The sequence below is a fragment of the Panthera leo genome, chromosome A3, assembly GCF_018350215.1.
Source record: "Panthera leo isolate Ple1 chromosome A3, P.leo_Ple1_pat1.1, whole genome shotgun sequence".
Taxonomy (NCBI): Eukaryota; Metazoa; Chordata; class Mammalia; order Carnivora; family Felidae; genus Panthera; species Panthera leo.
Genome location: NC_056681.1, coordinates 45404621 through 45418055, shown reverse-complemented (window position 1 = coordinate 45418055; position 13435 = coordinate 45404621). Strand labels below are relative to the sequence as shown.

The window sequence follows — 13435 nt, the reverse complement described above, 5'->3', positions numbered from 1 at the left end:
AAAACAATTAACATTTATATAATGCCAGCTGACACTCTGACATGCCCATTTTATCACCACAGCAGTCCTGTGATATGGGAACCATTGTTGACCCCATTTCTGAGATTGAAATTGAGGCAGAGAGTGCTTAATAACTTATCCAAGGTCCTATAGCTTCTGGACTTTACCCAGGCAGTCTGCTCTGGATGTTTTTGACCTCAACCTTTGCTATTGCCTTTCAGCTAGATAGGGAGAAAGAATTGTCAACAAGAGGTTTTAGCTGGACAGAGGAGTGGGAGGGGGTAGCTTTTGGTATGGATTATAGAAGAATACTTTTGAGATAAAATGAGAAAATAATAGAAACAGTTTATTGGCTCTTGGTTGGTTGCAAAGGAGAATGAGAAATTAAGGATTTCTTTAAAAATTCAGAAATGACTGAATTTCTTTAAAATTTTTTTTTGAATTTCTTTAAAAATTCAGCTCTGTAAAGCTGTCTGCTGCTTGCCTCTCTGTGTTTAGTCTGAACATACTTCCCTGAGCTTTGTTATTATCGTTAGGCCGTGTGTTCATGTCTGTGCCAAAGACACTGAAAATCATCACCTCAAAAGCACACTACCACCTGAGCTCTATAGTTCAGCACCCTTCCTTACTGGTCACCCCAAGTGCTGTGGCTCCTTCTTGGGGAAATTGGCTGTTCCCATTTTCAGTGCTACTCACTCCCATTATTTCTCACCTGTCTGCTTATCTTCCTGCTCTTTTTTATCTGGCTCTTCTGCAAATCCCCAAGGTGATGATTATTTTTATACATTCATGACCTGATTTCTAGTTTTAATTTATTCCCTCTTGTCTCTGAGGCCTCTGTGTGGTTCAGATTGGAGTTGGAAGACCTGGACAGGAGTTCTGCCCACATCCCTGATTGGCTGTGTTACCTTGGGCAGGTTATGTAAGATCCAGAGCCTGTGGTTTCTTTATCTTGATCACACCTGCCCCATCTACCTCACAGGGTTATGGGTGAGGGTCAAATAAACGAAATTTTTTAAAGTGTCTTTTAAAGCATGAATATATAGCATTATTAATATTCTCAACCTCCTCAAGTGGCCTTGTCCACTCCCTGCTTTGATGCTCTTCATTAGCTTTGGTCATGCTGCCTTTTGCATTACTTGTTTGTTTACTTCTGTACCCTTGAGAGCCCTGCATCTTACTCTCTTTGAATTTCCTAGCACTTGTCTCAAGGCTGGTCGGCCTGGGTACCAGCTCAGTAATGTTTGAATGAATGGGTAAAGAATGAATGTCTGTCTAACGGATGTTTCTGGTCATAGTTGTTTTTTTTGTTGTTGTTGTTCATTTTTTTTTTTTTTTCTGAACAAAGTCTTCCTCCTTCTCTCTATGCTTCTTGGAGTTGGTCGTATTGAAAAGCAGCCCTTCCTTGAGGCACCTCGGTGGCTCAGTCAGTTCTGCATCCAACTCTTGGTTTTGGCTCAGGTCTTGATCTCATGGTTTGTGGGTTTGAGTCCCATGTCAGACTCCGTGCTGACAGTGGGGAGCCTGGTTGGGATTCTCTCTCTGCCCCTCCCCTGCTCATGTGATCTCTCTCTCTCTCTCTCTCAAAATACATAAATAAACTTTAAAAATATAGCCCTTTCTTGCTTTCTTGTGTTCCTTTTTGCAGGATGCTAAATTCCAGTACCTGTGGTTTCCTTCTCCAAGATCTAGGCTTACTTTATAAATACTCATCTGATGAGTCTTGCTTTTTAACAATAAGACAAGTAAATTCTTCTAGCTATTGAATTAGAGATATAACATATTTAGTGCTTATTTTTTTTTAGTTATTTAACAAATATGTATTGAGTACCTTCTGGGTCCCAAGCTCAATTCCTGGGGCTGGAACTAGAGCGATGAACAAATCAAATGGGATTCCTGCCCTTATTCAGCTTACATTCTAGTTGAGTGCCAGTCAGTGAAGAAGTAAATGAATAAATGAGATAATTTCAACTAATCTTAAGTGCTGTAGTGGGGGGAATCATGTGAAGAGGACTCCCAGGCCAGCGAGGAGTCCTCACATACATAAATAAAACTGAATATGTTATAGATGTAATGCTCTTAGTTTCCTTGTGTATCAAGTTACCTTAAAGGTATCTAATGGTCTTGATAGTGAGTACTTCAAGTGAGTACTTCAAGTGATGATGAATGGCTGAGGAGGAAGGTGGCTATTATCTGGACTTTTGGCTTCATGAGAGGATCTCAGTCTGTATGAGTGTTCCTCAACCTTGGCTAGGACCCTCTTTATTCAGGTTGCTCTATTTGAGTATCTCTGATAGACCAAGGGGGACCCAGGAAAGATGAGGGAGTCATCGATCCCAGTACCTTGCTGTGCCACCTTGCTGCATTAGTGCACTCCCATCCTCAATGCCAGGGTACCAGCTCACTTGCTAATGGCATTCTGTGTCTGAGGCCCCTTCACTGGTGAGCAGTCAGGCATCTATCCATTGCAGAACTTGGGAAGGAAGAAGGCATGGTGATAAGATGACATGTGAAGAATGACATGTGGGGCATTTTCAGATTTCTTTGAAGAGGTAATGTATGATCCCAGTTCTGAAGGATGGGAGTGAATGAACTATATAGAGGTCTGGGGGGGGGGGGCAGTGCAGACTAGAGGTTCCCCAAATGGAGAATATGTTTGACAAGTTTAAGGGATAGAAAGAAGCTGCTGTGGCTGGAGTGTAGGGTGTGAAGGACAGAGTGGTGTGAAATGAAGTTGGCATTGAATGGAGGAAACCATGCAGGAAAACCTTATAGGCCATGGTCAAGAGTTTGGATTTTATTAAGTACGATTGGACGCTACTGGGAGGTTTTGAGCAAAGGAATGGCCTGGTTTGATTTACATTGTTAAGTTTTTCTGCTGACTGCATGGTGGAGGATGGACTGTGGAGGGGAAAAGTGGAAGCCAGACTCTGGGCAGAGGGCATGTTGCAGGTAGGCGAGGATTTGTGGTGACATAAGCTAGGCAGGGCTGTGAAGGGCGAGAAGTGCCCAGGGCTGGCGCATGACAGAGGTGGAGCTGACACACCGGAGATGTGCTGTGAAGAGTGAGAAGGACCTGGGATGACAAGCAGCTGGGTGGGTGGTGGGGCCTGAGGGAGGAACAGAATTTGAGGGGAGAACAATACTTTTATTTGGACATGTTTGATTTGAGGAGCCTTGTAGACCCTCACGTGGAGAAACCCAGCTGGCAGCAGGCCTGGAGGGCAGAGCTTGCAGGGTGAAATCTGGAGTCCTCAGCACAGGGGTGAAACCTCTCTCTTGATAGTACCAGGGATTTAAAAGTGGGTTAGGCCATTCCTTTCCTGTAGGCATATGATATAATGGTTTACATGTTATGGTCATTATCCTATCATTGTATGTTATAGGCTGTTTCTTTTATTTAACTCATTCAAGAAAATATTGAACTAAATAAATATGGTGCTAGATGTAGGGGACATAGTGATGCGTGGGATGGACTGGGGGTCTGTAGATTTGGTAGTATCTCTAACAGAAAAGACAGATCATTCCTTCAAAATAAAGTCAAGAATTCCATCAGGAGGGATTCCATCAGGTATTAAGTAGAGTATATGTTTTATGACTTGGGGAGAACCAGCCTGTGGGGAAATAGCAGAGGCACTGACCTAGTCTCCAGGTGGGCTCGGGATGTTTCAGCTACCAGTGAGTGCTAATAGGAGCTGGCGGGTGAAGTGTGCTTCAGAGGGAACAGTTAGTGGTGGGTCGGCCAACAGTTTGTATTGGAGCGAAAATGAACAGAATCCTTTCTGGGAATTGCACATTCTGTGGAAGGTACTCAAGGGTTCCTTGGCAAGGTTATGTCATGTATAAGAATGATCATACTAGTGTCATTGCTACTGCTTTCACATGGGTAAATTTGTTAGTTACTAGAAACTTCCACTGCTCTGTGCTATTTGGGGAGGGGGCAGAAAATACAGTATGAAATTGACAGCTCATATGACTTTACAAACACCTTATGTGCATTATTTTGAAGAACTGTATCAGAATTATGTAGTTATCTGAGGACAAGAACTCCTTAGATTCACCAGCATTAGTGCTAAATTTATAGAACTTAAACATCATAATGGATGTGTTCACATATATTCACAGTACTAGGACCCCAAAAGGAACTGAATCCACTTTGTTGTAGATTGAATAGCAATCTTGGATAATCCTTGCAGAATTTAAAGAAGCTGTTTTTAATTTTCCCAAGATTTACTGGTGTATTCTTCCCAAGAGCTAACACTTTGTTCGGGACCCTGTGGTAAATGGCACAAGCACCTTGTTTGCCAAGGAAAACATACACAGGTGTGTCGACAGTGGATCACTGCTCTGACCAGAGTTGGGAGGCACAGTTGGGCCTCCGGAAGAAGTGGTTCTGTTGCTGCTGTCGTGTCATTGGGCTAAGCTCCCTGCATAACCTTCCTATATAGCTGCAGTCCCTGGTTTAGCAGAACTAGTGCAACAGGGAGAAACACTGCTAAGGGAAACTCTAGGAACACATGGTGGGTCTCCCTGTGTCCAAGCGGGAGTGGAACAGGTCACCTGGGAGTGAGAGAGAAGGCTGCAACCAGTGGCCCAAGCGGAAGTGTGCTGGGGAACATCTGCTAGTTCTCCTGAGCTGCTCTCAGGTCAGTGGGGATGGAGGAGAAGCTGGCTCATGTTGGACTCTGGCAGCAAAATTGTTTTTCACATGTACAAACTCATCCCTCTTTATGGCCTATGTCAAAAGCCACATCCTCTGTATGAACTATTATTCCTTACCCTCAACATGAAGGAATCTTGTTCCTCTCCAGACCTGCACTCATCGCTGGCCTTCTAGCTGGTCTGTGAGTGCAGTGCCGCCATGGCTCTGATGCCCTTGAATCAACCTCCTGCAGGGGTCTGTGTGGGGGGGGAGGGGCCCCAGACCTATTAAGGTCTCTTAGTGGAGAACAAATGGATAGGGAGGGATACTATTTTCGTTGTTTTGTTTTGTCTCATAGGGGGATAAAGCTAGTTTTTACTATCCTTCATTTCTGAAAAGGTTGTTTGTGAGATCTGATAGTTGTATAAGGTTATCGTCATAATCTTTCCTTGTGGAAACTTTTTCTTTTCAGATAATGTGGATGCAAGTGATCTTAAGCAGTTTTTTGAGACCAACTATTCTCAGATATATTTCATCTTCTATGAAAATTTTATAACACTGGAAAATAGTTTGAAATTAAAAGGTAAGCATTTCTACCAAACAATTTTTTTATGTACAAAGTTTTTTTTTGTTGTTGTTAATGTCCATAAAGTGTAAAAGGTTGTATGTGTCGTGAGCCACAAGTTGGTGGGAGATTGCAGTGGTTAGCATCTTTGTTTCCCTTGAGCTTTCACTTATGCAGCTGTTATTTGAACAACAGATGACTAAAGGGAAAATGGAAGAAGTAACCCACAGAAGTCATGAGTTCCACAGGAATAATTTACTTAAAAAGAAAAAATAAAAGTAATATGTGCACATTATTAAAAAATTCAGATTCCATTAAAGGGTTTGAAATGAAAATTGAACCATATGTTTTTCCTAGACCCCCAGTCCTGCTCTGCATGCAACCACTATTAAAAGTTTCATGTATTTCTTTCTGTATATGTTATTAATGTGTTCTATCGGTTTATGGTTATACCAATATCTACTTACATAAAATATTCTTTGAAAAACCAAGCCAATAAAGTCACACTGCACAATCCGCTCTCTATTTAGGTGACAGGATAGTGTAGTCTGGGGATCCAGCCTGGGTTTGGATCCTGGCGCTACCTTTCCAGCTATTTCTCCTTGGGCAACCTCCCTCTGACTCAGCTTACTTCCTATCAGCACTGAACAGGTTAACATGTACCTGGGATTTCAGGACAGAGTGTGACACATAGTATATGCTCAGTAAGTATTGGCTGCCATCATCACCTTGTTTATTTTCATGTATTTTGGAAATCCTTACATGTTAACACCCTTACTGCTACCTCAGTTTCATTTATTTATTAAACAAGTGTTTTTTTTATTTGAGTATAGTTGACACACATTATATTAGTTTCAGGTGTATACATTGTGCTAGGTTCACCACAAGTGTAGCTACTACCTGCCACCGTGCAGCACTGTTAATAGTACCAGTGACTGTATTCATTATGCTATGCCTTTCATCCCTGTGACTTACTCATTCCACACCCGGAAGCCTGTACCTCCCGCTTCCCTTCACCAATTTTGCACATCCCTCCCTCCACCACCTCCCCTCTTGCAACCATCAGTTTGTTCTCTGCATCTATAGTTTGATACTGCTTTTTATTTGCTTGTTTACTCATTTGTTCTGTTTTTTTAGATTCCACATATGAGTGAAATCATACGGTGTTTGTCTTTCTCTGTCTGACTTACTTTGCTAAGCATTATACTCTAGATACATCCATGTTGTTGCAATATATATATTTATATATATATATATATATATAAATATATATATTTATATATATATATACACACACTACTGCATCCTCTTTTGATGGACACTTGGGTTGCTTCCATACCTTAGCTATTGTAAGTAATACTGCAGTAGGCATAGGGGTACATATATGCTTTCAGAATGTTGTGTCTGGTTTGTAAGCTTCCATGACAGCAGTGGGAACCCTGGAGGGAAGCCAGGTTTGGGAAGGAGGAGGATGAGTGTAGCTTTGGGAAGTCTCGGTTGAGGTGCCTGTGGGACACCCAGGTGTTGGTTCTGGCTGGACAGTAAAAATATAGGGACTGGGGCTTAGGAGAAGAGGGGGCAATCATGCTGTTGCCAAGGAAGAAATTCTTTGCAGAGAAAGTGACAATCAGGGATTTGGGGTAATCCATTCTTTCATTGAGCAGATAAAGAGGAAAGATAAAGAAGTAGCGTGTGGGCTGGGAAGGGGGTTGGGTGCCAGGAAAGTGTTTTGTCACAGAAGCGCAGAGAAAAGAGAATTTCAGGGAATGAAATGTCAGCAATGTCTGATGATGCAAAAAGTTGAGCAGTAGGACTAGGAAGTGGCAATGCATCGAGGAGGTTGTCCCTGAGTGCTGAAAGAAAGGTCTAGGTGAGTAGTGGGATCAGAAGCCAGATGGGGAGAAATGGAGTAACAGGGTGAGATAGTGAAGGCTATGCACAAGAATACCCTTTTAGAAGGGTTTTCTTCATCTGTTTGATGATGAAGACAGGATCGTATCTCAAGGAGTAGCTTGGTCATGGTAGGGTTTTGAAGGATGCACTTGCCTGTTCGCAGGCTGACAAGAGGGAGATAACTGATGACAGGGTATTGGGGGACGTGTGTTGAGACAGGGTCAGGTATACAGAAGAGGATGCAGAGAGGAGTGTGTAGATGCCCTGACTGCTTCTGTAAAACCTGAGGCAGATGTTAGGCACAGAGGGGAAGGAATGTGGGACAATGCACTGTGGTTGTCTCGGACATATAGCAGATGCCTCAGAGTTTTACAGAATGCTCCAGGCTCTGGAAGGTCAACAAATCAAATATGGGCATGTGTCCAAGGATGCCAACAGGTAGTTTTGTATTTTGTTTTTCAATGAATTGCTCAGTTTTTTCCCCTGTGATTTACAAATTGATATAAATCTTGAGCTTAATTTTTTTCCAAATTGGTAGATATTTCAAATATGAAACGATTTGATTTTTAACCTATTTTCCAGTTTTGCTCCACTTAACTTTTTTTTGCAGTTGTGTGGAAGAGAAAAGTGTGATATTATGGGTAATCAAAACACCAAAGAGGGGCGCCTGGGTGGCTTGGTCGGTTGGGCGTCGGACTTCGGCTCAGGTCATGATCTCACGGTCCGTGAGTTCGAGCCCCGCGTCGGGCTCTGTGCTGACAGCTCAGAGCCTGGAGCCTGTTTCAGATTCTGTGTCTCCCTCTCTCTCTGCTCCTCCCCAGTTCATGCTCTGTCTCTCTCTGTCTCAAAAATAAATAAAAGTTAAAAAAAAATTAAAAAAAACAAAGAAAAATATTAAAATCTCTTACCTTAAAAAAAGCACTACAACCAAAAAGCTCCACTTTATTTTTTTAATGTTTATTTATTTTTGAGAGAGCGAGCAAGAGACAGAGCACAAGTGGGGGAGGGGCAGAAAGAGAGGGAGACACAGAATCTGAAGCAGGCTCCAGGCTCTGAGCTGTTAGCACAGAGCCCGATGCAGGGCTCAAACTCACAAACCGTGAGATCATGCCCTGAGCTGAAGTCAGATGACTGAGCCACCCAGGCACCCCAAGCCCCATTTTAAAGGCTCCTCTGTGCCTCCTTTTCCCCCTTTTGCTTTCTTTGTCCTTTTAGAAAAATCTCATTGCTCAAGACTGTATCAGTTAGTTTGTGCTGCATAACAAATTACATTATAAACCATCCCAAGACTAAGTGCTTTAAAATGAGTCATTTAGCTTATAATTTTCTGGGTTTGTTGGGCAGTTCTTCAGGTTTAGGCTGGCTCATGCCTCTTAACATCAGCTAGTAGTGGATGGCCTCATTTACATGTCTTGTAGTTGGCAAGCTATTGACCAGGGTGTCTTAGTTCTCCTCCATGTTAGCAGGCTATCTTGAGCTCTTTACATGCTGGCCTTAGGATTGTAAGCTCAGCAAGTGCAAAAGGCTTTTTAAGGTTGTACTTGCTACCTCCCAGTTGCTAATGTCACATTGGCCAGAGCAAGCTATGTGGCATCTCAGATGCAACATGTAGAGAAATAGGTATCTCTTGATAGGAGAGGAAAAACTTCATTCTTGCAGTCTACTACAAAGAATCATAGTAAAGAACCAATAAAAATAGGGTGAGATTTTGCAGTTTCTTGCTGTTAATACAATCTGTGTTTTGATTGGAGTACTAGGAAGAAAGTATACCAAAACAACAGAATGAAGGAAGATGTTTGCTATAAATGATGAAATCATCTTGTGATAACCAGCCTTCCAGTTATTCAGGCCAAAACCTGAGTTTATTGGCTCTACCTTCAAAATACATCCAGAATCATTGGCTTTTTCTCACTGTCTGGGCTGGTAATGCCAGTGTTCCCATTATGCTCACCTGGATTATTGTATGCCCCAGAAATGGTCTTTCCCTTTCCACCTTTGTGCCCTGCACCCCCTTGAGAGTCTCTTTGGAAGAGCAGCTGGAATGACGCTTTAAAAATGGGTCAGATCATGACTCAGCACTCTGAACCCTTAAATGCCTTCTCAATTCTGGAAGTCATTACAATGGCCTCAGACCCTACCTGCCTGCCTTTATCCTACTGCTTTCTAACCTCACCTGATGCAGTTCTCCCCCTTCACTCCAGACATTAGGGCCTTCTTACTGTTTCCTGACCATGCCATACTTGTTCAGACATAAGGACTTTGCATTGTCCAGTCCCTCTGCCTGGAACACATTTCTCCCAAATTTTCATATGGCTTGTTTGCTTACCTACAGATTTCCATGTGGCTTCTTCCCTTTCTTCTTTCAGATCTTTGCTCAGATGTCATCTTTTCAGCACCATGTTCCCTGACTTCCCTAGTCAAAATTGCATACCATGTCTTTTGACATTCCCATCTGCCTTCCCTCTTATTTTTCTCATTTGTTGGATGCCTCCTCCTGTCAGAATATAAGCTTCCTCAGGGCAAGGATTGTCATGTTCTGTTCACCTGCATCCTCAGGTCCTGGAAGAATCCTTAGAATTACATAGAGCCATTCTTTAGTATTTGTTCAATGAATGAATAGTATCTTACTTCACAGAGGTGTGGGGATTCAGTTACCTCAGGGGTCCACAACTTACAGCTCAGTGCCTGTTTTTATAAATAATTTTTTGGACACAGCCATACCCAGTTCATTCATGTGTTATCCATGGCTCTTTTTGCCCCATCATGGCAGAGTTGAATGCTTGCAAGACAGGTTGCAAAGCCTAAAATATTTACTATCAGCCCTTTACAGAAACAGTTTTCCAAGTTAGATGCTGAATGCCAAACACTTAGCACAGGGCTCACTACTTAGAGACTGGACAATAAATGGAAACTGCTGCTATAGGTTTTTAGTTTTTATTATTTAGTTATTATCAAGAGGACAGTGTGCAATTGCCTAAAGAGATACATGACTTTTTATAGTTACGACTTCTCTATGCCCCTTCATATAAAAAAAATGAGAATTCTTTCTTTGCTTTTGCTGTGTAGTCCATCATAACTTGAACTCAGAAGTAACTAATTGAGAAATGAATAAATTTCCTTCCATGGGTTGATAGTGACCTAGAAAATATGGAAGCTGTGTTTAAACAGTTAGCGAGGAGAAACTCTGCTAGATGTGGGCTCGGGTGGTCTGGCTTGGTGTCTGTCTACATGCCTGTCATGGGTTCCACACTGCCTCCTTGTAGTTTTTGAATAAATGAATATATGTTGAAGTTTAAATGTTTTTAAGGTAACATAATTTTTAATATCCTAAAATTTATACATTGTCATGATAACTAATTTTTTTATGTATTCCAGGGAATAATAAGTCACAAAGGGAGGAGCTGGACTCCATCCTCTTTCTTTTTGAAGTAAGTTTTTGTTAATTCATTTAGCTTTTAAGATTTTTGCTGAAAATATGATATTGTAGACCTTAATTTCATTTGAAGACATAAAAAAGTGATGGGCATATATTTCTTTCCTTCCTCTTTTACAAACGTTGCTGTAAAGAATTTTTTTTTTGGAAACGTGGGAGAATTTTTCCTATATGGTTACCTAGATGTGAAATTATTAGATAGAAATGTATACACATTTCAAATACTGATATTGTCAAATTGCTTTCCAAAAAAGTCATGTAAAGTTATATGTAAACTTATGTTGAAGTCATGTGTGTGTTTCCCCAGCCAACACTGGTGATAGTTTTTTTTTTAAATATATGCAAACTGACATGCAAAAACTTATTCTTTTTAATATATTTTTCTGACCACTAGTGAGATTGCAATCTTTGTATGTGTCTGTGTGTCAATGTGTGTTGATCATATATTCTTTTTTTTTTTTAAGTTTGTTTATTTTTGGGAGAGAGAGAGAGTGCACACCAGCTGAGGAGGGGCAGAGAGAGGGAGAGAGAATCCCAAGTAGGTTCCATGCTGTCAAGCACAGAGCTGGACGTGGGGCTTGATCTCACAAACCATGACCTGAGCTGAAATCATGGTTGGATATTTAACCAACTGAGCCACCCAGGCACCCTGGATCATATATTCTTTTAAAAGTTGAAACAATATTTGGGTGTAGTTCTTGACCTATTAAGCTTAAAGTCATTCTTGTCTACATGTATTAGACAAGTGGCCAGGTTACTGATAACTTGGGACCTATCCTAGAAAAAAATTGTAGTTCTAAAAGTTAATTGTTGGTTATCTAGAAATTATTCATGATTTGAAGAGACATGTGCTTAGGTTGGTGTGAGGTCAACTTTATGACTCTAAAGGACATATTTGTTGCAGAGCTGGCTGGAGGGGGAGGCCAGGGGAGAAGGCTTCCATGGACTTTTTGGGTTTGTGGATTTATGAAATAAAACAGATCTGAAAACCTCTCCCACCCAGTATTTGGCTCGTGACTGGCAGTCAGTAACTGTGGTTCCTCTTTCTCTCCTTTAAGGGCTGTACTCCTTCCCCAGAGTAACAATAACTTCATTTTATGTATTTTCTGTGGTAACCCTCCTGTGAATGAAACCTGTGCAGAGGAGTTTTTTTAACAGGAGCTTTGATTAAGTATGTCACTTAAATATGTATTTACTGACCATCATTTGTTTGAACTATTCCGTTAATTATCTTATACATGTAGCATTTGATATATTTACTAAAGCATCTATAACATAAATGCAAGTTTTGAAGCATGACGATAAAGCTCATTCTCTTGATTCCCTCCCCCTCCAACATTTTAAGAAGTAGAAGGTACTTGGGTGCTTCTCCTTGATCCTGTTCTTTCTCTTCTCTGGATGCAGCCGCTCCCTTGCATTATGCTTTTCCCTTTCTTTTTTGAAAATGGTTTTACCACAAGTATTTGTATCCCTAAACAATGCATTGTGTAGTTTTGTTTGGTTTTGAGTGTAATAAAAATGGTCTCACATGGGACATAATCATCTGTGGCTTGCCTTTTACACTCAGCATTATTTCTGAGATTTATCCATGTTTTTGAACTTTGTTCAAGTTCATTCCATTCCCACTGCTGGATTAAGTGAATATGCATGATTTATTTAATTTCAACATTTTGTTTACAGATTTTTTTTGTTGTTTTCTTGGTGGACTGTCTGGTTGTGAATAATGACAAGCTTGCCAGTTAGTCTGTTTTCTTGTCTTACGGTGCCAACCCAGCCCTCCAGTCCCTTGGTAAATAGACATGATAAAGATGGTCATCCTGCTTCTGATTCAAAGAGAGTTTTATTAATGTTTCATTATTCAGGACAATGTTTTCTTTAAAGTTTTGGTAGATAACTCTTTATCAGATTAAGTTCACTTCTATTTTTTTTTTTTCTGCATTCACTGAGATAACCATGTGATGATCCTTCATGAATATTAATGTAGTAAATTGCAGTTCTGAATTTGGGGGAGGCACATACTTTGTTGCCATTTTTGGATCTATGTTCAAAACTTAAAGTTGGCCTAAATTTCCTTTTCCTCACATTGTTTTTGAATGATCCTATTATAAAGGTTGTAGAACCTGGTGTCAAGTATTTCTTTTTCTGTTATATAAAATAGTTTGCATAAGATTGGAATGATGTGCTCCTGGAATGTTTTTTAGTCTTTCTTGTAACAACCATCTGAAACTGGTGCTTTTTTGTTTTGTTTTTAGTGGGAAGATTTTAACCACTCGTTCAGTTTCTTTAATCATTTTAGGATTTTTCAGGTTTTCCATTTTTTCTTGATTCAGGTTTGGCAAATTATATATATATTTTTAAGAATTTGAGGGATTCTAAGGGCGCCTCAGTGGCTCAGTCAGTTAAGCATCTGGCTTTGGCTCAGGTCATGATCTCATGGTTCATGGGTTCAAACCCCACATCAGGCTCTGTGCTGGCATCCTGAGCCTGCTTGGGATTCTTTTTCCCTGTCTCTCTGCCCCTCCCCTGCTTGCACTCTCTCTCTCTCTCAAAATAAGTAAGCTTTAAAAAAAGAATTTGAGGAATTCTAAGAATTTCTGATCACCAGAGTTTTAAAATTTATTAGTGTGACCCTTCTTTTGAGGGTCATAATTCTTTCAATTTTATCTACTCCGTATTGATCTTCATTGTCTTCGGTTGTTAGGTATTTTAGACACAGTATTAGCAGTAGCGACAAATAAAAGTACTTGTGTCACCCTTTACAGATACCATTTTGTTAGCTTCTGGTTACCATTGCAGCAGCCTTAAACTCTGTTCCCTGTCTACTTGTTCCTCTAAATGCCTTTTCTCTCTGGCTTCTCTTAAAGTCTTTTTCTTAGTCTTTGGTGTCCTGCAGCTTCGCCAC

The 13435-nt window shown here is 40.7% G+C and overlaps 1 protein-coding gene across 8 annotated transcripts in view; it reads left to right on the top strand.

Annotated features, from left to right (window-relative positions):
- RALGAPA2 (Ral GTPase activating protein catalytic subunit alpha 2) overlaps positions 1-13435 on the top strand; it is a 322181-nt gene that overhangs the window by 23715 nt on the left and 285031 nt on the right. For 7 of the 8 annotated variants that reach the window (XM_042931750.1, XM_042931748.1, XM_042931749.1 and 4 more), the window contains exons 2-3: positions 5115-5225; positions 10476-10528. In XM_042931750.1, the coding sequence (XP_042787684.1) occupies positions 5115-5225; positions 10476-10528 (164 nt within the window). Of the gene's footprint in view, positions 1-2235; positions 2553-5114; positions 5226-5848; positions 5912-10475; positions 10529-13435 lie in introns of those variants that run through there. The other variant, XM_042931753.1, reaches the window with a different exon arrangement.